The sequence below is a fragment of the Bos indicus genome, chromosome 6, assembly GCF_029378745.1.
Source record: "Bos indicus isolate NIAB-ARS_2022 breed Sahiwal x Tharparkar chromosome 6, NIAB-ARS_B.indTharparkar_mat_pri_1.0, whole genome shotgun sequence".
In the NCBI taxonomy this organism is placed as follows: domain Eukaryota; kingdom Metazoa; phylum Chordata; class Mammalia; order Artiodactyla; family Bovidae; genus Bos; species Bos indicus.
In genome coordinates this window covers 116,376,151-116,400,223 of record NC_091765.1, presented here as the reverse complement: position 1 = coordinate 116,400,223, position 24,073 = coordinate 116,376,151, and the positions used below count along the sequence as shown (strand labels likewise).

The 24,073-nt window shown below is 60.4% G+C and overlaps 1 protein-coding gene across 8 annotated transcripts in view; it reads left to right on the top strand.

Moving 5' to 3' along the window:
• The window catches only part of SH3BP2 (SH3 domain binding protein 2), a 35,492-nt gene extending 17,486 nt beyond the window's left edge, over positions 1-18,006 (top strand). For 3 of the 8 annotated variants that reach the window (XM_019963220.2, XM_070790948.1, XM_070790955.1), the window contains exons 2-13: positions 8,201-8,340; positions 9,433-9,535; positions 11,181-11,298; positions 11,501-11,571; positions 12,332-12,420; positions 12,642-12,710; positions 14,220-14,862; positions 15,888-16,011; positions 16,218-16,273; positions 16,523-16,604; positions 17,080-17,139; positions 17,469-18,006. In XM_019963220.2, coding sequence (XP_019818779.2) covers positions 8,205-8,340; positions 9,433-9,535; positions 11,181-11,298; positions 11,501-11,571; positions 12,332-12,420; positions 12,642-12,710; positions 14,220-14,862; positions 15,888-16,011; positions 16,218-16,273; positions 16,523-16,604; positions 17,080-17,139; positions 17,469-17,606 — 1,689 coding nt within the window. In that variant the 5' untranslated portion in view covers positions 8,201-8,204 and the 3' untranslated portion in view covers positions 17,607-18,006. Of the gene's footprint in view, positions 1-391; positions 719-2,550; positions 2,877-7,055; positions 7,220-8,200; positions 8,341-9,432; positions 9,601-11,180; positions 11,299-11,500; positions 11,572-12,331; positions 12,421-12,641; positions 12,711-14,219; positions 14,863-15,887; positions 16,012-16,217; positions 16,274-16,522; positions 16,605-17,079; positions 17,140-17,468 lie in introns of those variants that run through there. The other 5 variants (XM_070790952.1, XM_070790954.1, XM_070790953.1 and 2 more) reach the window with 5 other exon arrangements.
• The last annotated feature ends 6,067 nt before the right edge of the window (positions 18,007-24,073 follow it).

Genomic DNA, 24,073 nt, shown 5'->3' with positions numbered 1-24,073 from the left:
GCCTGGGGGACAGGAGGGAAGGCTGGCATCCCATCCGTCCTTCGTCCCTTGGGGTCAAAGGACAGAGAGGCAGCCACCTCGACACGTGAAGGTCTCCTGGTGCGAGAGGCGCGGGCCCCTGTGTCACAGTGGCCTCCAGAAGCGGAGCCGCATGGCAGATTCTGTATTCTGGCCCGTGGGGCGCCCCGGGGAGGTCGTAACCTCGTGTTCGGCTGTCTTTGGGGCCAGGGAAGCTGGGCTTGACGCCCTGGAATCTGGGGCTCCCGTGATTAGCTGGGAAGAAGCCCAATCTGCAGAGGTGGCTGTCGGGCGGGGGCGGGACCCTGGCAAGGGGCTTCCTCCCTGAGGCAGGGGGGTGGTCACAGCCAGCCTCATCCTGGGGCCTGGCGAGTGTAGTCTCTGGCCACAGTGGGCACGGCTGAAAGTCAGCAGGCCAGTCAGCACTGGGCCTCACAGGAAGTGCTGGCTACCCGGGGCTGCCCAGGGACCCGGCAACAGGAAGTCCTAGGCGGGGAGGAGCCCCGGCGGCTACAGGTCCCAGACACAGGCGGCGGGCGGCTGTCAGCAGGAGCAAGCAGGCACTTCACCTGCCTGGGGATGCTGGCCGAAAACCCGCCCCATGGCCCCTGAGCCGCATGGCCTTCCTGGACCCCAGGACACCTGCCCCCAGGCCGTCGGCAGGCAGGAAGAGAGCCATGTGCTGGGTCAGCGCCACCAGGTCAGTGAGGCGGCCCCGGGCCAGGGGACTTGGGAGCTCGAGCCAGCCCAGCACCTGTAGAGCTGCTCTGGGGGGCCCGCGTGCGAGCCTGCATCCACCCTCCTTGGGGCGGCGGCAGCAGGACTCACAGAACCCTGGCCCCGAGCCCCAGGAGGACAGGCGAAGCCAGGGGTGGACGGGGCAGCCGGTGGGAGCCCAGGGCCTGCGCCGCTCGGCTGGCAGCCTGCAGAAGGCCCTGGGTTGGCGTGGGCCTTCCACTGGACATCCTGCCCTGCCCAGGGGGTGTGGTCACTGGGTCCTGGGTGCACATGCTGTGAGTGTGTGTGAGTGTGCCTGCACTGGGGTAATGCAGAGCCGTGTGAGCCCCGTTGGCTGCTTGCCCCCCCAACCCTACCCCCCCCACGCCCCCCCCACGTCCTGGAGCGCTATGCCCCATGCAGGGGCACCTGGCAGGGTGCTCAAGAGCCTCGGGGTCTCAGGGACCCCACCCCGGGTCGTGTACCCTCCCTTCCCCTGGCACGGCTGCTCACTGGCCTTCGTGGGAGATGGTTTTTTTTTTTGGTTTCCATTCTTTTACAGAGAAAGATTCAGGGAAGAGGAAGGGGGAGGAGCAATTGAAAGGGGAGACTGAACCCAGAGGGGCTGGGTCCTGCCCCTCAGGCGCCACCTAGCGCCTGCTGTGTGCCCGGGTAGGGGTGGCAGGGCCATGTTGCTTGGGAGCTACTCAGCATCTCTGACCCTCGCTGTCTTCACCAGTGGGCATGATGCCGGTTCACACGTTGGGGTGCTGGGGTGGGGTGGTGATGTGGGCGATCCCTGAGAAGCACGGAGCCTGGCACACAGTGTGTGCCCGGGGTGCCCCGTGCGAGCCCGTGACCTGGGGGTAGAGCAGCGCTGTGCAGTTTAATAAGGAGTGGTCAGGCCCGGCGCTGGACGGGTGCAGGGCTGTGGGGCGGTGCTGATGGCTCTCATCTGCACCCAGGCTGCCTTGCCCAGGGCACGGGGTCCCCCACAGAGGGTCCTCTCAGCCCCTGGAGGCTGTGTGTGTGAGCACACCACGTGGGAGTCGGTGCGTGTCTGTGAGTATGTTTGAGTGCAAACTGGTGTGTGTGAGGGTGAACACGCATGTAAGAATGAACGTGAGCATGCACACGTGTGGATGAGTGTGTGCCTATGTGTGAGTGTGAGCAGCTGAGCGAGTCCGTGTGTGCATTTGAGGGCATGTGTGGATGTGGCATGTATGAGCGTGTGCAGGTAGGTGTGTGTGAGTGTGCATCTTCAGGCATGCATGTATAAGCACGCACGTGAGCTTGTGATGAGTGAGTGTGTGCGTGGTTGTGAATGTGCGAATGACCGCCCTGGAGACCTGGTCTCTTCCCCTCTGGGACCCTGGGAGCCCAGGCCTCCCCTTCCTGCAGTGCTCGCAGAAGGGCAGCTGGTGACCACCGACAGGAACCCCTAGCGCTGTGGTCGCACGAGGCGCCGGCTCCCTCGCCACAGCCAGGGCCGCAGGTCTGCAGGTGTCGGGAAGGGGAGCCGAGGGAGCTCTGCTCTCGTGCACAGGTTCACACGGTGCACACGTGTGTGCACACACGCCAAAGAGCACGCACAGAACCTTCTCGCCCGCACCGTGCGGCTCACGCACGCGTTTTGCCTGGGCGCGCAGTCTATGACGGTGGCTGGGTGTGTGGGCCTCTGCAGGGGATGACCACATGCCCTGGGGACTCACACCCCAGGGGGAGGGGGAGCCACAGAGCCTGCACTTCCTGGAGCCCATTGGGGCTATCTCTGCGAGGAGGAGCGGTTTTCACCTGCCTGCGCTGCAGCCTCGGGCCTCGGTCCCACAGACCAGTCTCAGCTTTCAGAGAAGGTGGGGGTGAGCGCGGAGCAGAGACCAGAGAGCTGCCTGGCGCTGGGCTCCTGGGCAGGTCCCGGCATGGCGGGGCAGGGCCGGGGGCCCAGAGGATGCAGGGGCGTCAGGACAAGCTGGCCCTGCCACGGTCCACCCTCTGGAGAGGGGCGGCAGAACATGGGTGTCCGTCGCTGAAGCAGGGATGCTCCCAGGGGACGTGACGGTGGAGCACAGGCAGGCCTGCGGCCGGGCCAACCAGTGGACACCAGGAGTGCGCCTCCAGTCCGCAGAGGGGGCCGTGGCCAGGTGAGACCGAGCCCTTCACAGGCCTGTGCCTGCCTGGCCGCCGAGCCGACCAGGGTGGGACTGCGGGGCCGCCCCAGCTTCTTCCCCTCCAGGTGTGGAGCCAGGAGGAGGGGTGGGCCCCGTCAGTCCTCAGCTCTGCCTCCAGCGCCCCCGCCCCCACAAAGATTCCAGGTCTCCTTACAGACTTGGGAGGAGGCGCTGGAGTGGGCTGGGGGCTTCTAGGCCACCTGCAGTCCCCACCACCCAGGGCAGCAGCATTCTGCTCCTCCCGTGGGACAGCCCGGTGCCCCTTCTGTGCCCGGGTTCCCCCCTCTTAGGTCGGGGAGGACCACCTGAAGAAGGGCAAGCTGAGCTAGCTCCTGTTTCATTTTTGGATTGTTGCTGGCAGAGAGAAATACGACGGAGTTTTGTGTGTGCACCTGCTCAGTCCTGCCGCCTTGCTGAGCTGGTTTGCTATTTCTAAACATTCTTTAGTGGATCCCTGGGGTTTTTCCTGACCACCTAATCTCTGAACGGTTTTGCTTTTTCTTTTCCAATCTGCATAGCTCTTATTTCTTCTTCCTGTATAACTGTCCTGGAAACTCTGGCTCAGTGGTGAATAAAAATGTCCTTCCCTTGTTCCTCACTGGACAGGAAGCTTTCGGTCACTCCCCACTGATGGTGATGTTAGCTCAGGGTTTTTCATTGATGTTCTTCACCAGGTTGAGGAAGTTTCCTCCTACTCCTAGTTTGTTGAATGTTCTTAAAAAAAAAAAAAAAAGTTGTCTGCACCGGGTCTTAGGTGCGGCACAAGGCGTGTTTAGTCTTTGTTGCGGCCTGTGAACTCTCAATTGCAGCCTGTGGGATCTAGCTCCCTGACCAGGGATTGAAGCTCAACGCCTTGCACTGGGAGTGCGGAGGATCAGCCACTGGACCACCAGGGAAATCCCTATTGAGTGTTCTTATCATGAAGAATTGCCAGATTTTGTTAAATGCTTTTTCTGCATCTATTGAGACAGTTGGGGCTTCCCTAGTATCTCAGCTGGTAAAGAATGCGCTTGCAATGCAGGAGACCCCGATCAATTCCTGGGTCCGAAGATCCCCTGGAGAAGGGATAGGCTACCCACTCCAATATTCTTGGGCCTCCCTGGTGGCTCAGATGGTAAAGAATCTGCCTGCAGTACAGGAGAACTGGGTTTGATCCCTGCCTTGGGAAGATCTCCTGGAGGAGGGCATGGCAACCCACTCCAGTATTCTTGCCTGGAGAATCCCCATGGACAGAAGAGCCTGGCAGGCTACAGTCCACGGGGTCACAGAGTCAGACATGACTGAGCGACTAAGCACAGCACGCTGAGACAGTTGTGTGGTTTTTGTACTTTATTAGATTGATAAATCAGACAAGGTGATGGCACCCCACTCCAGTGCTCTTGCCTGGAAAATCCCATGGATGGAGGAGCCTGGTGGGCTGCAGTCCATGGGATCGCGAAGAGTCGGGCACAACTGAGCGACTTCACTTTCACTTTTCACTTTCATGCATTGGAGAAGGAAATGGCAACCCACTCCAGTGTTCTTGCCTGGAGACTCCCAGGGACGGGGGAGCCTGGTGGGCTGCCGTCTATGGAGTTGCACAGAGTCGGACACGACTGAAGTGACTTAGCAGCAGCAGCAGCAGCAGACTGATATATTGTATTGTTGTTGCTCAGTCGCTCAGTCGTGTCCAACTCTTTGTGACCTCATGGACATGCCAGGCTTCCCTGTCCTTCACCATCTCCCAGAGCTTGCTCAAACACATGTCCATCGAGTCGGTGATACCATCCAATCACCTCATACTCTGTCGTCCCCTTCTCCCACCTTCAATCTTTCCCACCATCAGGGTCTTTTCCAATGAGTCGGTTCTTCCCATCAGGTGGCCAAAGTATTGGAGTTTCAGCTTGAGCATCAGTCTTTCCAATGAATATTCAGGACTGATTTCCTTTAGGATGGATTGGTTTGCTCTCCTTGCAGTCCAAGGAACTCTCAAGAGTCTCCTCCAACACCACAATTTAAAAGCATCAATTTTTTGGCACTCAGCCTTCTTAATGGCCCAGCTCTCACATCTAGATATGACTACTGAAAAAACCATAGCTTTGACTAGAAGGACCTTGTCGGTAAAATAATGTCTCTGCTTTTTAATATGCTGTCTAGTTTTGTTGTAGGTTTTCTTCCAAGGAGCAAGTGTCTTTTAATTTCATGGCTGCAGTCACCATCTGCAGTGATTTTGGAGCCCAAGAAAATAAAATCTCTCACTGTTTCCATTGTTTGCCCATCTATTTGCCATGAAGTGATGGGACCGGATGCCATGATCTTCGTTTTTGAGTGTAGAGTTTTAAGCCAGCTTTTTCACTCTCCTCTTTCACCTTCCTCAAGAGGCTCTTTGCTTTCCGCCCTAAGGGTGGTGTGATCTGCATATCTGAGGTTATTGATATTTCTCCCAGCAATCTTGATTCCAGCTTGTGCTTCACCCAGCCTGGCATTTTACATGATGTACTCTGCATAGAAGTTCAATAAGCAGGGTGATATAATGTATTACATGCTTGAATTTTGCTTTTTGAGGGTTTTTTTGGCCTCAACATAATTCCCCCACCAGGGGTTGAACCCAGGCCCTGGCAGTGAAAGTGCTGTCTTAAGAACTGGACCACCAAGGAGTTTTCTACATTCTTTGAATTTTGACTGTTAAATCAAGCTTGCATTCCTAGGTTAAATCCCACTAGGTGTGGTCTAGAATTCATTGTGTGTGGTGCTGGATTCGGCTTGCTAGTGTTTTGGTGAGGAACTTTATGTCTACACTCATAAGGGGTACTGGTCTGTAGTTTTCTTGTGAGAAAACTTGGTTTTGGAATCAAGGTAATGCTGGCCTTTTAGAACGAATGCCTTCCTCTGGATTTTGGCAGAGTGTATGAAGGACTAGTGTTCGTTTGGACCAACTCTTGAGGGTTAAGTTAGCTCAGTTGTAAGAGGAAGCAGTGGAAACACAGTGGACAGAGGCCTGAAGGTGGGAGCGTGGTGGATTTGAGTAACGCCAGCCCTGGGCTTGGCTGGTGCAGGCACATGGTGGGTGGAGGGCAGGAGGAGAGCCCGTGAGAGAGGTCCACAGGGGCCGGATCCGGAAGGGCTGGTGGGATGTGAGCAGAGCAGCCATGGACATTGGGTGTGTGTTAGAGAATGTGCCAAGGGGAGGGTGATGGAGGAAAGAGACTGGAGGCCCAAAGGGAAGTGAGGAGAGGAAGTGGTGGCACCCAGAGGTGGTGGTGGCACAGGCAGGGGGGGTGGGGTGGAGGCAACCTGGGGGGCTGGGAATGCTGTTGGGAGGGGTTGGCAAGGGCACTGTGAATGGGCACGGAGCGAAGGGAGGTTGCTGGGAGAGGCCAGGGCTGGCTGCGCTGGCCTGAGGGGAGCCGGAAACCAGGGGCAGGCAGCCAGGTGGGAGCAGGGCTGAAGCTAGACCTGCCCTTGCTGCCCTGGCCCATGTTAATCAGCAGTAGAGGAGGCAGGATGGTGGGGAGGCCACCAAAGGCCTCCGCCAGCCTGGGGGTCTCCTGGGAGAGTGGAGGGTTCCGAGGAAGTGGGAGTTGCCCAGGACCAGACCCCTGACTCCTGCGGGGAATCCCGGGTCAGACCGGCGCCGCAGCCTTCCCCGGAGGGGGCACTGTCGCCCACCAGCCCCGCCTGAACCGAGGGGCAGGGCGGCCCTCGCCCCGACTGACCAGAACCCCTCAAGGTGAGGTCCGGGGAGAAGGCAATTTCCCAAGGACTCCGCCGTGCGGAGCCGGGTGGGGCGGGGGCCTTCTAGCCGCGGGGCCGTGAAGCCGGCTGCCCGTTCGCCTCTGAGGCTTCCTGACTTCGGGCGGCCCCCTCGGGGGTCCTCCTTGCGCCCGTGCACCTCCTCTTTCGGGGCGGCCGGGGGAGAAACGGAGGGCCGGGCGGGGCGGTGCCTCACCTGCCCCGGGCCGTGCGAAGGGAGGAGCCGGGGGCGGGGCGGCCCGGGCTGGGGCGGAGCGAGGGGCGGGGCCGGACGGGGCGGCCGGGCTGGGGGCGGGGCGCGGGGAGGAGCCAGGGGGCGGAGCGACCCGGACTGTGGCGGGGCGAGGGCGGGGCCGGGCGGGGCGAGGGCGGGGCCGGGCGGGGCGGCCCGGTTGGGCGCCGGGCCGGGGGCGCGGCGGCATGGCGGGCGCCGGGCCGTGGCCGCGGGCCTGGAGCCGCCGGGAGGCTGGCTCTGGGGCCGAAGCGGCGGCCGGGGCGCGCGGCCCGGGGCCGTGTCGGTGCGCACAGGGGAAGCGGGTGCGAGCTGCCCCCCCGATCCCAGCCGGGCCCGCCGCGTGGACATCGTGAGTACAGAGCGGGACCTAGCCGGCGCTTCCGGCGAGAACAAAGGCGGGCTGGTGGGCGGGGGCCGGCCCCCCGCGGGTCTGGGGGCTCCGGGCGGGGCGGGGGCCCGTCTGTCTGCCGGCACCTCCTTGGGCAGGCACCAGCGCTGGGCCCTCTTCTCCCTATGTCCGCGGTGCTCTGTCCTGTGCCTGCCGGGCGGGCACGGGGGTGGCGCGCTTTTGTCATAGTCTCCGCTGTTGGGGGACGCAGACCAGAGGGCTGGCTTTGTGTACAGGGGAAGCTGGAGGGGGCAGCCCTCGGGACCTAGGCAGAGGGCGAGGCCGGGGCCCCAGGGAGGAGTAGGCGTCCGGGCAGACGGAAGGCAGCGAACATTTGGTGGAGCAGTCTGGCTTGCCGAGAGCAGTGGTTTTCTGTGTGTGTGTGTGTGTCTGGGGATGGGGCAGCTGTTCCAGCAAGACTGGGCTTCTGGGTCTGACCCTGACTCCTCCAGCTTCACTGTGGACCCAGGAGGGATGAGGCGCAGGTGGGATGGGGGCAGCACAGGGTCGGGGGTGCAGTTCAGAGGGACCAGGAGTAGACGGTGGGCCGGAATGTAACTGGGCATTGAGGAGCCTCACAGAGGAGCGCGCTCTGAATCTGCGATTTGAGGGATGAGTAGGAGTTCTTCATGGAGGAGGGGTAGCAGTCATTCCAGGCTCAGGCTGGAAGTGTGAGACCGGAAGAGCCTGCCAGGTTTCTGGGAGAGCGGCTGGAACAGGAGGAGGAGGCTGTGGAGTGGGGTCCTGGAGTGGAGGGTCATGTGTTAACCCCAGGCAGGCAGCCTGTCCCTGGTGACTGCACTGCGTGGTCCCTGCCTGAGTGATGCCCCAGGCTGACGGGGTGTCTCCCAGCCAAGCCAACACATGGTTGTCGTGGCCATGGTGGGCAGTAGCGTGTTCCCATCCCCGGCTAAGACATGTCCCCTTCCTTTTGTGTTGTAGCTTCATGGCGGCCGAAGAGACACACTGGCCTGTTCCTATGAAGGCCATCGGTGCGCAGAACTTGCTCACCATGCCTGGGGGTGTGGCCAAGGCCGGCTACCTGCACAAGAAGGGCGGGACCCAGCTGCAGCTACTCAAATGTGAGTCTCCTAGGTGGGGGTGAGGGGCATGAAAGGAGGCCCCGGGGATAGGGCTGAGCCTCCCTGGGCCTCTATGGCAGCTAACCTGCCTTCCTGAGCCTCTGCTTCCTTCCTGCCACGGGCCCTCTGGAGTTTCCCTTCTGTCTCTGCTCATGCACCCTCGGGCCCTGAACTTGGCCTTTCTAGCCCCCAGGGCTGTGGGAGGATCTGGGGTGGTGCAGCTGGGGGAGGCTGGAGGGCATCGGACACACAGTGCTGACTCCCCGTGGCCAGGAGCTGTGGGCCCTTGTTGGTCTGGTAGGTCTGGCTCCTGGATGGTACCCTCACCGTACCAGTTCGGTGTTCAGTGAGCCAGACAGTCACTCTGTCCGTAGTGAACCCATGTGCCAAGCCAACACCCATCTGTGTGCTGGGTCTCTGGAGAGCTTCATGAGACTGGGGCTCTGGTCCCTAGGCCCCAGGCCTGGGAGGTGCTGGGCTTTGAGACACTGCAGGCCCAAGAGCGTCAGGACCTTGTCCATCCCTCTGACCAGCTGCGAGGTCCCATGGGTTGCTCGAGCCGTGCCCTCTGCCAGGGACTCCCTGACCCTGTGTTGCCTGGTCGAGGTGCCCCAGGCTGACTGGTTTGGTGTCTCCCTCCTCCTCTCTGACCCGGAGGCTCCAACGAGGGCCTGCAGCTGAGCTGCTCCTGGGCCGAGGAGGAGGTGCTCAGGGATGGGGCTCTCACCATCACTACCTGGGGTCGGCCCCATGTTGGGCGGGGGAGGGGGGCGCTCTTGTTGGCTGCATCTCTGGGCTTTTTTGCCCCCACCCGCATTCCACCACCTCCCAGCAGCTGGGCAGCACCAGCAAGGTGGCTCTGGCTTCCCTGGCTGCTGGCCCTGTCTCTGCCCTTCCTTGAGCCAGCTTTAGTCCTTGTTCCTAGGCACCACACAGTCCCCCTGAATCTCCCCCTGCCTGGGGGGGACCTGCATGCCCATCAGCCTGCTGCCTGTTTAGACTCTGGCGTGGAGCCATCCTGGGCCTCTGGGCATGGTCCCCAGAGTGGGGCCTGCCCGGGGCCGAGGCTCACCCACCCTGCCCTGCCCGCAGGGCCCCTGCGCTTTGTGGTCATCCACAAACGCTGTATCTACTACTTCAAGAGCAGCACATCCGCCTCGCCGCAGGGCGCCTTCTCGCTGAGTGGCTACAACCGGTAAGTGCCCTGCTGACTGTGCTGCTGGCTGCCGCGGCCAGTGGCTCCCCCTGGCTCCCACTAAGGTAGGTCCAGGCCTTCCTGTTTGTGACCCCAGCCCTTTGGACCAGCCCCACCTCTGCCAGTCCCTCCTCTCCTGAAAACCAGCCCTCAGGCTTGGCCAAGGGCCTGGGGGGGGAAGCGAGGGCCTCCACCAGGGTTGGAACTCCCAGAGTCTCCCTCAAGCCCTCCTTCCTCCCTACGCCTCGACCTCTCCCCCACTGCCGCCGCCTTCTGGCCAGGAGCCCAGCCTGCTGGCCCAGGCTGTGCGCTGGGGCTTTAATCGGCCATGAGCCTGCTCCCCAGGGGCTGTGTGACTGATGGTCCGCCGGGCCGTGGAGCAGGCGCCCGGATGGGATGGGGCATGTTGGCGTGTACGGGCCTGCCCTCAGCCTCGGAGACCTGCGTTGCAGGGTATGATTCCTGGCTGTAGGCCTTGGGGTCACAGCACTCCGGTCCCCTGAGGAGGGCCTGGCTCTTCCTGCCTGGGGGAACCCGCGGGTCTTGTGGTGTCAGTGGCAGGACGGGGACCCTTGGGGAGTGCTTCTGGCCTTTGTGCGCATCCTGGCTTCCAGCGCAGCGCCAGGTCTGCAGGCGGAGGGCAGGGAGGCTCCAGGGTCCTGTGGCTGCCAGCGAGCACAGGGGGCGTGGGGCTCTGGGGTCCTCTGAAGAGGGACATTTTTTTTTTCCTGCACCTGAAATATTTTTTATGGTATGAATCTTTCTTTTTTACACAACTGTGTGTCATAAAGTACAAACCCATAGCACGGGAAGAACAATAATCAGGTCAGGTATTTAAATACATGTTTTGCACATTCTATTTCGTCCTCACAGCAGTCCTGTATGATGATCAGGGATGACGTTGCTGTCCCCATTTTACAGATAGAGTAACCGAGACTTCAGAAGGTTAAGGGGCTCGCGCAGGTTAGCCAGGAAATAGCCAGAAACTCAGATTCTCCAAGTGCTCTTCTTTCTAAATGTCTCTGTGCCATAATGACAGGAGCTAGAGGGACATTTCTTTTCCCCAGACAAACTGCCTGGAGCCTGGTGGGGGTGCCACCTTGCCCCAGGGTATGGTCCAGGCCCTCTGATGGCACCTGCCCGGGTGCCCAGCCTGACCGCATGCCCCTGGCAGATGTGATCATTCCCTGAACCCCACGTCTTGGCTGCGGAAACAGCCACGGTCACTTTTCTGAAGTGCTCTGGGGCACGCTGCCTGGGAACAGGGGTGGGGCCGAGGCTGACCCAAGCCCTGTGAGGGACCCCAGCAGGCAGGCCAGGGGTTAGGCGGGGCCCCAGGCATCCAAGTAAAGTCTTGCTGGGGGGAGGCCAGCGAGGGTGGAGTGTCCTTGACTCGGAGCCCTGCACCACTGCTTCCTGGAAGCCCTCCTGGGTTGGCACTGTCTCTCACCGCCCTCCCTTGCCCACACGCTTCCCTCTGCTGCAAGCACCCAGGCCTTCAGGCCACAGCGTGGGGGCGGGGGGAGAATGACCGTGTCCCTCGGGACGTGGTGCTGGGGGCCAAGGCCTGTCCAGGGCCGGTCTGTGCTCAGGCGCTCCCTGTGGGCGGGGAGCAGATGATGACCACTGGTAGTACTGCCCGCAGGGTGATGCGGGCGGCTGAGGAGACGACGTCCAACAACGTCTTCCCCTTCAAGATCATCCACGTCAGCAAGAAGCACCGCACATGGTTCTTCTCCGCCTCCTCTGAGGACGAGCGCAAGGTGCTGGGGGCGGGCACGGGCGCGACCCCCACGTGGGCCCTTGCACTCAGGGTGGTGGTCTCAGGAGGAGCCCTGGGTGGGCCCGTGGAGGGCCGCAGCACCAGAAGAGCCAGCCTTGGGGGTCAATGCAGACCAGCCCAAGCGGGGAGGGCAGGGCAGGTGAGGGCGGGTCCTGCCCGCTGAGGCCCTGGCTCACCTGCAGAGCTGGATGGCCTTGCTGCGCAAGGAGATTGGCCACTTCCAGGAGAAGAAGGAGCTGCCTCTGGACGCCAGGTGGGCGGGGCCTGGGGGTGGGCGGGGTGTCCCTCAGCCAGGCCAGGACTGTGAGCTGGCCCACAAACCCCTGGGGGCTGGGCCCAGGGTCTCCTCCTTGAAGGCGCTTCTCCAGGTGCCACCTGGGCCGCGTGTGTGGGGTGTGCCCCCGAGTGTGTAAGCCTGTGTGTGCGTGCGCCCTGTCGGGGGCGTCTGTGTGGGAGGTGACATGTGGTTTTACCTGTCCAGCCAGGAGGCCTGATTTTATAACGGCTTAGTCCTTTGGGTTCCCACCCCCCTTCACGGGGGAGTGAGTCCCCAGGGCAGTGGGCCAGCCCGTCTGGGTCTTGCTGACTGCATGGGGAGGCTGGCTCAGCAGACAAAGGGGCTCTCTGCGAGGGAACAGCATCTGCCCGATCCTTTCAGAGATGAGGATTCCAGGGGGCCCCTGCCTGAGCACCCAGGGCAGGAGCAGGCGAGGACCTGGGCCCAGCCCTGAGGCCTGGCACCAGGCTGGGCAGTCGGAGTGCGCCAGTGGCAAGAACCATAGTGGGGCTGAGAAGGCAGTCGTCGCCCGCTGCAGTCTCCTGTTCTCTGTGTGTCTGCGTGTCCAGCTCTTTCCTGTGCCCACACGTCTCTGCGCATGTTGTTCGTGTACTCTTCTGTGTCTCCGTGCCCACGCCTGCGTTTGCGTCTGTCTGCGTGTCCCGAGAGTCGTGTGTCCGCGTGTGTGAGTGCAGGCGGCCCCCTGCCCCGTCCTCACTGCCTGCCCCACTCTCAGCGACTCCAGCTCGGACACGGATAGCTTCTATGGTGCCATTGAGCGGCCGGTGGACATCAGCCTGTCTCCGCACCCCACAGACAGCGAAGGTGAGACGCGTCCCGGGGCCCAGCCCGCGCCCCTGCACAGCTGGCAGCTGCGCAGGAGGGAGGCATAGCTGACTGGCCTGCCTGCTCTGCCCCTTGGGCTTTCCCAGGCAGCCTGAGTGTCCTGGGTCCGGGGTCCCCATCCTGGCCCCTGCCTCCCTGAGGGGGTGGGATCGGAGGGTGACGCCCAGCAGCCTCGGGCCTGACTCCCGTCCGCCCCGCAGACTACGAGCATGACGACGAGGACGACTCGTACTTGGAGCCCGACTCCCCCGAGCCCGGGAGGCCCGAGGGTAGGTGGGGCGGGCCTGCGGCCTGGGCAGTGCATGGGGCGGGGAGCAGGGCCTGGGGACTGGACAGAGCTGCCCCAGCTGGGAGTGGTCGTCTGGGTACGGCTCTGGGTGGCCTCCGGCCTGACCTTCTCTACCTTAGGCCTCAGTTTTCCTCCTTTGGCTCAAGGGTTTGGAGGATCAGACCAGGAGGGGCTGGCTCTGGTCTCTGATCTCCTCCTGTTACTCTGGGGTAGGAGAGGGGTGGTTCAGGGATAAGTTGGGGGGGCCCTACACTTAGCCAGGCCCTGGCTGAGCTGGGGACAGGAAGGCTAGCCCTCTGTGAGCACCTCTGGTGGCCATGTGGTCACTCCCTGCCCCACCCAGCCCCGCCTCCCACAGCCAGGGTGACAGGCCTGTACCCGCATCCCTGGGAACACAGGGAGGGGTGTGGGAGGGCCACACCTCTGTCCTACCCTCTGTCCTGTCACTTCTGCCTCTGCCGTCTGTCCCCATCTCTCCGTCCCCTGCCTTCTGTCTCGTTGCTCGCTAGTCCTTCTCCCACCCCGTTCTCCACCCCTAGCTCCTCTTGTCCTTGTCACTTTCATTATCCCCGGGGACTTGGCCCAGTTCTTCCACCCCCGCCTACCTATTCCTTGACCTCTTCTCCAGTGACCTTGGCTTCTGCCTTCCTTAGTCCCCTCACAGCCTCCTCTTAGCTCTTGTGGTTGTTGTTCAGTCTCTTAAGTTGTGTCTGACTCTTTGCGACGCCACGGACGGCAGCACGCCAGGCTTCCCTGTCCATCACCATCTCTTGGAGCTTGCTCAAACTCCTGTCCATCAAGTTGGTGATGCCATCCAACCATCTCATCCTCTGTCATCCCCTTGTCCTCCTGCCTTCAATCTTTCCCAGCATCAGGGTCTTTTCCAATGAGTCAGCTCTTCGCATCAGGTGGCCAAAGTATTAGAGCTTCCGCTTCAGCATCAGTCCTTCCAATGAATATTCAGGACTGATTTCCTTTAGGATGGACTGGTTGGATCTCCTTGCAGTCTAAGGGACTCTAGAGAGTCTTCCCCAACAGCACAGTTCAAAAGCATCAAGTCCACTCAGCATCCACCAAATGTCTTGTAGCAGCTTGAACGTGTCATGACCAGACCCAACCTGTCACCCCCCAGCCAGCTCCCGCCCTTCCTCCTCGCCTGTCGGTGGGAGTCCCAGCCGCCCTCTGAGCCCAATCCTGGGAGGCTTCCTGGTGTCTTCTCTCTCTCTTGCACCCCCTCCGGGAACCTGATGTGGCACCTGGGCTTCGGGAAGTTTTTCCCAGGCTTTGGAGGGCAGTTGGGGTGGGCCCAGTGGCGTGAGGCGGGCCAGACCCAGAAGGAAGGCCACACCAGGAGTGCCAGGTGTGGGGGGCTGTGGGGCAGCCAGGCTGAGAGGCAGGAGCCTTGGCTGTCTGCCGCCCACTGAGGGGGTGCAGCTGCAGCCTCCAGCGGGGGACGCCCTCTTACCACGTGGCTGTCTTTGCTCTGCAGACCCCCTGATCCACCCGCCGGCCTACCCTCCGCCCCCCGTGCCCACGCCCAGGAAGCCAGTCTTCTCTGAGGTGCCCCGCGCCCACTCCTTCACCTCCAAGGGTCCAGGCCCCCTGCTGCCACCCCCGCCCCCTAAGCGCGGCCTCCCGGACACCGGCCCGGCCCCCGAGGACTCCAGGCGGGAGCCGCCACCCCTGCGGTGGGTGGAGCCCGGCTCCAGGGTGCCAGCCGTCTCCCGGAGGATGAGCGACCCCCCGTCCAACATCCTGCCCCCCGGGCCCGGCCTCCGGAAAGCCCCTTGCTTCCCTGAGAACAGCAGCCCCAGCCTGGAGCCCCGGATTCCCGCGCACGGGGTCAGCCCCTCCAGCACAGCCACGGCTGCCTCCCGGAACTGTGACAAGCTCAAGTCCTTCCACCTGTCCCCACGGGGGACGCCTGCCCCCGAGCCCCCACCTGTGCCGGCCAACAAGCCCAAGTTCCTGAAGATGGTGGAAGAGAGCCCCCCGGGGGAGGCGGCCAGGCCTGGATCCCGTGTGCCCCCCGTGGCCCCCCGGCCATCTCCGCTGAAACTGCCCATGCCCGAGGCCGCAGACCGGCCTCCCGTCCTGCCCCGGCCAGAGAAGCCGGCGCTCCCGCACCTCCAGTGAGTCTGTGCGGCACAGGACCCTCCCTGCCCTGGGATACCCCTCCCTGGCATGTTTACCCTGTGGTGACCCCTTCTCCCTGCCCCTGGCTCTCAGCCCACGTGGGTGCCAGGCAGCCCTGGCACGGGGGAGCAAGGCTCCTTGATCGCCCACCTGCCTGGACTGACCGGCTGCCCCTGAGGCCTGCTCCAGACCCCGTGGGCTTCATTGCCGGGCAATGCCAGGAAATGCGTGTGTCATGGCAGCCCCAGCCTGTGGGGCCCTCAGCGGTGAAGGCTCTGGGTCCACGGGGCGAGCCCCGAGTGGATGCTCCTGCCCGGTTCTCCCCAGGTGCCCTTGACCGTGTCCTGCTCCCCCCAGGGCTCTCAGCGCCGTGCCCATCAGGACGTCCCTGGTGGTTCTGTCTTGTGAGGGGCTGCAGAGTCGCAGGCCGGGTCCCTATGTCAGGCTCTGGGCCTGGCCCCGAGCGCCACAGGGCTGCCTGGGGCATAGCCAATCGTCCATAGCACAGCCACACGCACAGCCCGGTGGCCCGTCCAGGGTGGCCTCCCTGAATCCTCCCTGGAGCCCTGGAGGCTTAGGAGCACGTGGCCACGTGTGAGGGCGTGTCCCTTTGGCTCGGGCTGTTGGCATCTGTTCCCAGGGGTTGTTGGGGGAGCATGGCTTGGCTGAGGCCACAGGGCTGGCCCGTGGCAGGAAGACCGCCCTCAGACCAGGGCCTTTAACCGCAGCGTTCAGAGCTCAGGACGCCCTGGGCCAGCGATCCCAGCTCAGGTTTCTGGGCCTCAGGCGATTCCTGCTGTCCCAGGGCGGTCAGCACGGACACCCCCCTACACACACTGCCCCCGCCCTGGAGCTCCACGGTCACGAGCCTTTGACGGCTGCTGGGGCTTCAGGCGCCAGACCCCCTGGGTTCCGAGGCTTGGTGTGGTAGGTCGGAGGGCGAGGCGGGTCACCGAGGGGAGTGGGGCATTGTCCCACGTCCAATGGAGCCGCAGCCTCCCTCTTCTTGTCCCACTCCCAGGCGATCACCCCCCGATGGGCAGAGTTTCAGGAGCTTCTCCTTTGAAAAACCCCGGAAACCCGTGCAGACTGACACGTCACAGGCGGACGCTGGCGGGGAGGGCTCTGACGATGACTATGAGAAGGCGAGGCTGGGTGGGGGGGTGCCCACATCTCAGTCGTCGGCGGGGTGGGGGGCTGCCGGAAAGCTGGGGGCTCTGGGGCTAGAGGGTCAAACCTGGTGCAAACTCCTGGTTCCCAGCACAGGTTGGCAGCCAGCGGGGAGGAGGGGACCCCCACCCCCGGTCCTGGGCAATGACCCTGACCCTGACCCTTGACAATGATCACTCAGGTGCCACTGCCCAGCTCAGTCTTCATCAACACCACAGAGTCCTGCGAAGTGGAGAGGTCAGTGTGCAGTCTGCGTTTCTCCACGGCCTTGTTTTGGCAGACCTGAGGTTTTCTGCCGGGGCCCCCGCCTCAGGTCTCCCCGCCTTTCTGTCCCCCCACTCCCGGGGCTCTGTGCATCTGCCGCCGTGGCCCCCGGTGCTCTCGGAATGGGGGAGGCAGGTGGGCCTGGAGGGTTTCTGAGAGCTGCCCGCGGGCAGCTCCCCTCCACGGCGGGCGGCTCCCCTCCACGCAGCCGTGTCGCCGTAGGCTCTTCAAGGCCACGAGCCCCCGGGGGGTGCCCCAGGACGGTCTCTACTGCATCCGGAACTCCTCCACCAAGTCGGGGAAGGTAGGCACCCAGGGAGCTGGGCCTGGGGGTCCCGTCACCATCGGGAGTGATGCCCACCCCCAAGCACGGGCATGAGGCAGGAAGGAAGGGGTGGGGTTCCTATTCCTGCACCTTGAAGGGGGACTTCCTGGGGGCGGTGAGCCTGGTGGGACGTCTGCTGGCTCTGCCCAGGCCCCTCCAAGGGTGACTTGTGTGATCTCACTGAGCCTCAGTTGCCCCGTGACTATCAGGGGCGGCTCTAGCGTGGACCAGACACGCTGCTGTCACTCACGTCTCACCCGACTCTGAGGGCAGGAGCCCCAGGGCGAGGTTGCCCGTTGCGACCCTGCTCTCCGTGTGCAGGGCTGCCCTCCCCCACGGACCCAGCCTTGACTCTGCTGCCCACGGGCTCAGTCTCTGAGGGGCCCGCTCGGTCTGAGGGTCATCGTCTTCCCAAGATGAGCGAGCCCTGTGCTGCGTGCTTCTCTCCCTGCAGGTTCTGGTTGTGTGGGATGAGACCTCCAGCAAAGTGAGGAACTACCGCATCTTTGAGAAGGTGAGCAGGTGGCCTCGCTGAGGGCCCCTGGAGAGGGGGTAAGCCTGCCCTGGGGCCTGGCTGGGGTCCCAGGAGTCTCCCTGGTGGAGCGCAGCCGTGGGCACTCAGAGGCCCGTGCCTCCAGACTCCCCTCCTCCCTCCCCTCCCCCCTCTCCCGGCCCAGCTGTGTCCCCCACGGACCCCAGAGGAGATGGGGTGACCTGCCCCCGACCCTCGGCTTATCTGCAGACCTTGCCGGCACCTCCTGGGCGGGCGTTGCTGCCGAGTGCCCCATTTCACACGGCAGGCAGGTGGGCCAGCCCCCCTGACCCTGGCCCCCTCCACCCCAGGACTCGAAGTTCTACCTGGAGGGTGAAGTCCTGTTTGTGGGCGTGGGCAGCCTGGTGGAACACTACCATACGCACGTGCTGCCCGGCCACCAGAGCCTGCTGCTGCAGCACCCCTACGGCTACGCCAGGCCCAGGTGACACCTGTGCTGCTCGGCACTGCGCAGAGGCCACCCCGTCGGCCCCGGCCCCAGGCCGCGCAGGAGGAGGCTGACCTGCACAGGAGGCTGAGTGGAGCCAGCGGCGAGCTCTGACCCGGGGTCTCTCCAGAGGAATCTCAAGGCCAGGCCCTGGGCCCCAGAGGATGGGGTGGGGCTCTCCCATCTCTTCCTGCCCACTGCCCAGGGGCCCAGGACCGAGCCCGGGCTGGACTTCATGGACAGGGATGGAGGTCCCCCAGCACACCCACCCTGCACTGGGCTGGGAGCTCGGCAGGGCTGGCGTATTTGGGGTGGGAGGACAGGGGCTGGACCCCCCAGGAACATTACAACACAGGCTCCATGTGGGGCCGGTGCTGAGCAATAAAGCACAGATGACCGTTGCACCGTGGCCAGGGCTAACTGAGTACCCACTCCAGGGTCCAAGCAGTGACCTCGGCAGGTCAGCTCGCCCTAAACGGTGGTCTTGTCTTCTAGGCACAGGTCGCTAAATGGCTTGCTCTGGGTGCACAGCTGGTCACAGGACAGGACCCCAGAGTCGGATAGTCTGTGTTCCAAACCTGTACATGAAGAGCCACATTCCGCTGCTGTGAGTCCGGTCCAGGGCAGTGAGGCTGCAGAGCTGAAGGCCCCACATGTCTCTAGTTGAGTCATCTGCTGGATTAACCAGCAGTTGGGAGACAGCCGGGTGGGAGGCTCTCCTGGTGTCCACTGTCCGTGGCAGAAGGGTCTGCAGGGGCTGGGAGCTTGGAACCCAGCTGGGGGCTCCAGGAAGGCTTCCTGGAGGAGGTGATGGCGACTGTGCTGTGGGAAAAGTGGGCCCCGTGTAGGCCAAGGATGGGTGGGGACGATGGGACCAGACATCCAGGTGCTTCAGTCCGTACTCAGCGCAGGCCCAGCCCTGAGTACCTCCGCGCTTCCTGTCGTGAATTCCAGCAGGGCTGGTCTCCCTGGCGTGACCATCTGGGGTGAATTTCTTTTCCATAAAAACAAGCTCAGCTGGTGTCAGGGCTGCCAGGGAACCCAGGGCCATTTGATTCTCCGCACTGCCCTCTTTTGCTAGGAAAGAGGAATTTGCTGTGTAAAACCCAGGCCATGAGAGCACTTGTGCCCACTAGCACTGATTAAAGGTCCCAGGAGAAAGTCATTCACGCATCCCCTCCTCTGCCCTGGGGCACGTCCTGGGTGAGGTGGTGGTCAGAGGAGCAGAGAGGTGGCCGGGCAGAGATGTTGGCTCTCTGGTGGGGAAGACCGCGGCCGTCTGCTTCCAGAAACCGGGTGTCCAGCACCAGCTCTGCAGATGTTTCCCACTTTAGCCCCCGGGGATGGGGGTGGGGAGGCGGTCACGGCCTCTGGGTGACCTGGGGGTCACTTAGGGACACCCCCACTCTGGGGGTCTGGGGCTCTGGAGTCCTGGTGTTCCTCCCCCAGCATCTGCAGGCAACGAGCAATTTGCCCTCCTTCACCCACTCTGCCCTGAACCCCCGGAGGCACACCGTTCCCGCGTGGCCGTCGCTTCAAGTGGGGACTGGGGTCAGAGACGCAGTTTCCAGCAGGGCTCGGGGTCTGCTGTGCTGGGGACCGCCGCAGGAGGCTACTGCTTTTAGCTGGCGTGCAGCTGCTTGGGAGCCAGCTCGTGTTTGAAGACCCCGAGCTGGAAGGTGTGGAGGTTCTGGCGTCCAGAGCCAGGTGACAGGTCCTTCTGGCTGCCTGGACAGATGGGGCCTATTGCTGCCGGAGACCCAGCACAGGGTCTGCTGGGACAGCTACCCAGCTCTGTGGACCACGCAAGCTCAGGGCCTCGGTTGCTAGAGTGTGTGGGTTGGGGGCAGTGGATGGGGCACCAGATGTGGTTCTCTGACGTGGAGGTGGGGGCATCCCAGACCTGCCAGAAGGTTCTATTCCCCACGTCGGCTGGAGGGTGGTTAGCACCGAGCACTTCCTGTACTCGAGGCGCTAAGCTGCACACGACTTAAGCCGCTGCTCTCCCAGCTCCAGGCAGACCGTTTCACAGGTGAGAAAACCGAGGTGCAGAGTGGCCTGGGTTTGCGTCCCAGCCATGTGATCTGCCCTTAGCCGCTGAGCCCAGACCCTGGCATCTGCCCAGCAGCCTTGGATAGGCATTGTGGAGTGTCTGGTTAATCTGCACCCCCCAGGGTTCCAGACCTGCCTTCACCCAGCGAGGGGGACACAGCTGCTGGGGTGGCGGAGGACAAGACCGACCCACCTCGCTTCTCTGCCCTCCCAGCCCCAGTCTGTGGGTAGACCCGCCAGGAGGCCCACCCGAGGGGCCATGTTGCCCCTCACCTTACAGACAGGGAAGCTGAGGCTCAGAGAGGCTCCGCTGACCTGCCCAGCCCGTTGGTTGAGTCCAGAGGTGGTTCAGTCCCTGCCCTTGGAAAGAGGCCCCAGCTGCTTTGAGGGCTCCTCCAAGCCAAGCACTGAGCCTGGTTTTACTCTTCCTGCAGTTGATCAGAAAGAGCACAGAGAGCCCCTGTAACTTCTGTTAATAGTGATTTTTTATTGCAAAACGTGCTTTTAGAACCAGAAGAGACCTGACAAAACAAACCGGGATTGCTCCCTGCCCCCACTGCAACTCTGGGTCACATGGCGTGGACGCCCCCTGCTGGCCTGGGCGGGGAGTGCTTCCAGCAGCCCCCGCTGAGCACCAGGGGTCTCGGCTTGGGGCCAAGGGGCTTCTTGTCCAGCTGGGCGGCACTGGGCTGGCCTCTGGAGGGGATGGCAGGGCCACCCAGGGAACATCAGGAGAGGGAGCTGGTGATGGACAAACCTGCATCCCCAGAGGAGGGGCAGTGAGGGGAGGACCGAAGCCCCCTTCTGGCTGTGACCTGGCAGCAGGGAGCCCCTGGCCGGGCAGCCTGCACACACATTAGAGATGGTTGCTGGTGGCCAGGCTACCAGCACTCTGGGGAGGGAGAGTCACGGGGCATAGAGCAGCCCTGACCCATCTGCCGCCCTCAGAAACCTCAGAGGCTGCCTGATGGCTGCCCCTGTGTCACCCTCCAGCTGCATCCTGGCCACACCCTGAGCTACTCAGAGCTGAGGCGCCTCCTTTTCCCTTTCATTTCCTGTGGAATAAAACGCATTCAGAAAAGAGAACCACACACAGATGTACAGTGTAGCATTGCTATGAGGGGGACCAGCCCCCCGTGCCCTCCCCAGCTCAGCGCCACCCCTCCCGTCTCCCCGGCTTGTGGGGGGCTCCTGCTTTACTATGAAGCCTGCATCTGTCTCTGTGCTTTGCTGTTTGTGCACCTACGTGAGTGGAGTCATACCCATGCAAGCTTTGGCATCTGGCTTCTGCGTGTCGTGTCTTCAGGTTTATCCAGGTTGCTGTGCATAGGTGTAGTTTCTTGCAGAAAACTCTTCTGTTGATCGTTCATGGATCCATTTTACTGTGGACGGACGTTTAGTTTGCAGTTTGGGACAATCACAGATAGTGCTGCTAGCAACAGTCCTAACTGTGTTTCTGGCCCATGTGTGCACAAGTTTCTCTGGGGTGTGCACTCAGGACTCGAGTTCTAGGGCATCAGGGCCTTCCACTGTTTCCCATGAATTCTGCGGTAAAAGATCTGTGGTTCCACATCCTTGTTAACACTCGGAATTGTCAGACTTTTCTCCATCTCTGCCAATCTGGTGGGTGTATAATTATGGCTTTAATTTGCTTTTAGCTAGTTACTACCGGACTTCCCTGGTGGCTCAGATGGTAAAACATCTGCTTACAATGTGGGAGACCTAGGTTCAATCCCTGGGTCGGGAAGATCTCCTGGAGAAGGAAATGGCAACCCACTCCAGTACTCTTGCCTGGAAAATCCCATGAACGGAGGAGCCTGGTAGGCTACAGTCCATGGGGTCGCAAAGAGTCGGACACGACTGAGCAACTTGACTCACTCATTGGACGTGAGCTTGAGTGAGTTAACACAATTCCGAGTGTTAATAAGGATGTGGAACCACAGATCTTTTACCGCAGAATTCATGGGAAACAGTGGAAGGCCCTGAGCAAACTCTGGGAGATAGTGAAGGACGGGGAAGCTTGGCATGCTACAGTTCACGGGGTTGCAAAGAATCTGATACGACTTAGTGACTAAACAATTACTGATGAGGCTGAGCACATTTTCACATATTTATTAGCCATTTTGATTTTGTCTCCTGTGAAGTGTCTATTCAACTGTCCTGCCCATTTTCCTGTTTGTCTTTTTCTATTAATCTATAATAATTCTTTATATAGCCTCGATACTGTCAGTAACATGTGTCATGTATATCTTTCCAACTCTATAATTGTTTTTTGGACGGAGCACGGGGTAAGGATTCACTTTCCTGCTTCCCCACAGAGGGCTTCCCCACCTTTCCCTGCGTTGTTTACGTATAGTCTGTCCCTTCCCCATGCATCTGCAAACCCCTCACCATCTATCTGTACACGTGTAGGTCTGTGACTGGCCTCTGTTCTGTTCCGTTTGTCTGTTTCTGTGCCAATACTGGATGGCATCACTGACTTGATGGACGTGAGTCTGAGTGAACTCCAGGAGTTGGTGATGGACAGGGAGGCCTGGCGTGCTGCAATTCATGGGGTCGCAAAGAGTCGGACATGACTGTGCGACCGAACTGAACTGATGCCAATACCAGGCTGTCTTAATTACTGTTGTTTAGTTAGTTCTCTTGGGCTTCCTTGGTGGCTCAGTGGTAAAGAAGCTGTCTGCCAATGTGGGAGATGCAGGTTTGATCCCTGGGTCCAGAATATCCCCTGGAGAAGGAAATGGCGACTCACTCCAGTATTCTTGCCTGGGAAATCCCATGGACAGAGGAGACTAGTGGGCTGGAGTTTATGGGATCACAAGAGTCAGACACAACCCGTCAGCTAAACAACAACAATTAGTCCTCATATCTGGTAAAGTAAGTCCATGTTTTTCTTTGAATGTGTCTTGGCTGTTCTGGCTCTTAGTGTTTCCATGTAAGTTTTTTCTCACATGTTTAAGTTTTAAAATCATCTAGTCAGTTCCATTAATGACAACTCGGTATTTTGACTGGGAGTTCATTACAGCTATCAATCAACTGGTGGACATTTGAAATCATTGGTCTGATTCATGAACGTGGGTCTCTCTCTTCGTTTGGGTCTGTCTTTAAGGTTTACTGATGGGATTTTTATAATTTGTCCTTTGTGTTCTCGCTTAGCTTTTGGGAGGTTTGATTCATAGGTGTTTCGTATTCCCTTTATCGTATATGGTTTTAATTCTTTGTTATGTGACGGTGGCATATAGGACACCCTTTGTCTTAACTGCAGCGATTTGTCCATTTGTGTTCCATGTAATTAAATCTGTTGTCGTATTGTTCCGTCTGTGCGGGTGTTTTTCTTTTTCTCTTGTTTTTTCTTGCTTTTGGATTGAGCAACCTTTTTTTTTTTTTTCTTTTCAAGCATGCCACTTTCCCTCTTCTAGTTTGAAAGTTATATAGTGTATTTCTGTTCTTAACTAAATTTAGAGCAGTCAGTACTTTTACTGTCCTGCTCAACACAAGGAGTACAGGTGACTTTTTTGGTTGTACTCTGTGGCATGCAAGATGTTAGTTCCCTGACCAGGGATCGAACTCATGCTGCCTACGGTGGAAGCTTCGAGTACTAACCACTGGACTGCCAGAGAACTGCCTGCAGGTGGCTTATTTCATTGATCTCATTGTTTGATATTGATATTCATTGTTGTTTGTGTCTAATATTGTATTTTTATTTTTTTAAGCTCCTACATAGAGGCTTCCCTGATACCTCAGTTGGTAAAGAATCCGCCTGCAATGTGGGAGACCTGGGTTCAATTCCTGGGTTGGAAAGATCCCCTGGAGAAGGGAAAGACTGCCCATGCCAGTATTCTGGCCTGGAGAATTTCATGGACTGTATAGTCCATGGGTTTGCAAAGAGTCGGACACGAGTGAGCGATTTTCACTCGAAAGAGTATCACTCACAAGATACACAATACCTCCCTTATTCTTTTTTTTCTGGAAAAGCAAAGTGTACTTTAATAGCATTTAAACTTTTTATGATGATAAAATGTACGTAAGTTTACCATTTTAACCATTTAAAGCATACAGTTCCGTGGCATTCAGTACATTCACGTTGTGAATCGTCACCACCATCCGTCCACTGAACTCTTTTCATCCTGTAAGACTGAAACTCTCTATGTGTTAAATAGGAACTCCCCATTTCCCCCTCCTCCCTTCCCATTTCCCCTTCCAGTGTTGCCCCTGGCAACACTGTCTGCTTTCTGTCTTATGAATTTGACTACTCAAGTCCCGCACTCCAATATTCTGGCCTAGAAAATTCCATGGACTGTATACTCCATGGGGTCGAAGAGTTGGACGTGACTGACTTTCACTGGCCACTGGCAGGGCCCTCATAGAAGTGGAATCATAATTTGTGTTTTTGTGACTGACTTGTTTCACTTAGCA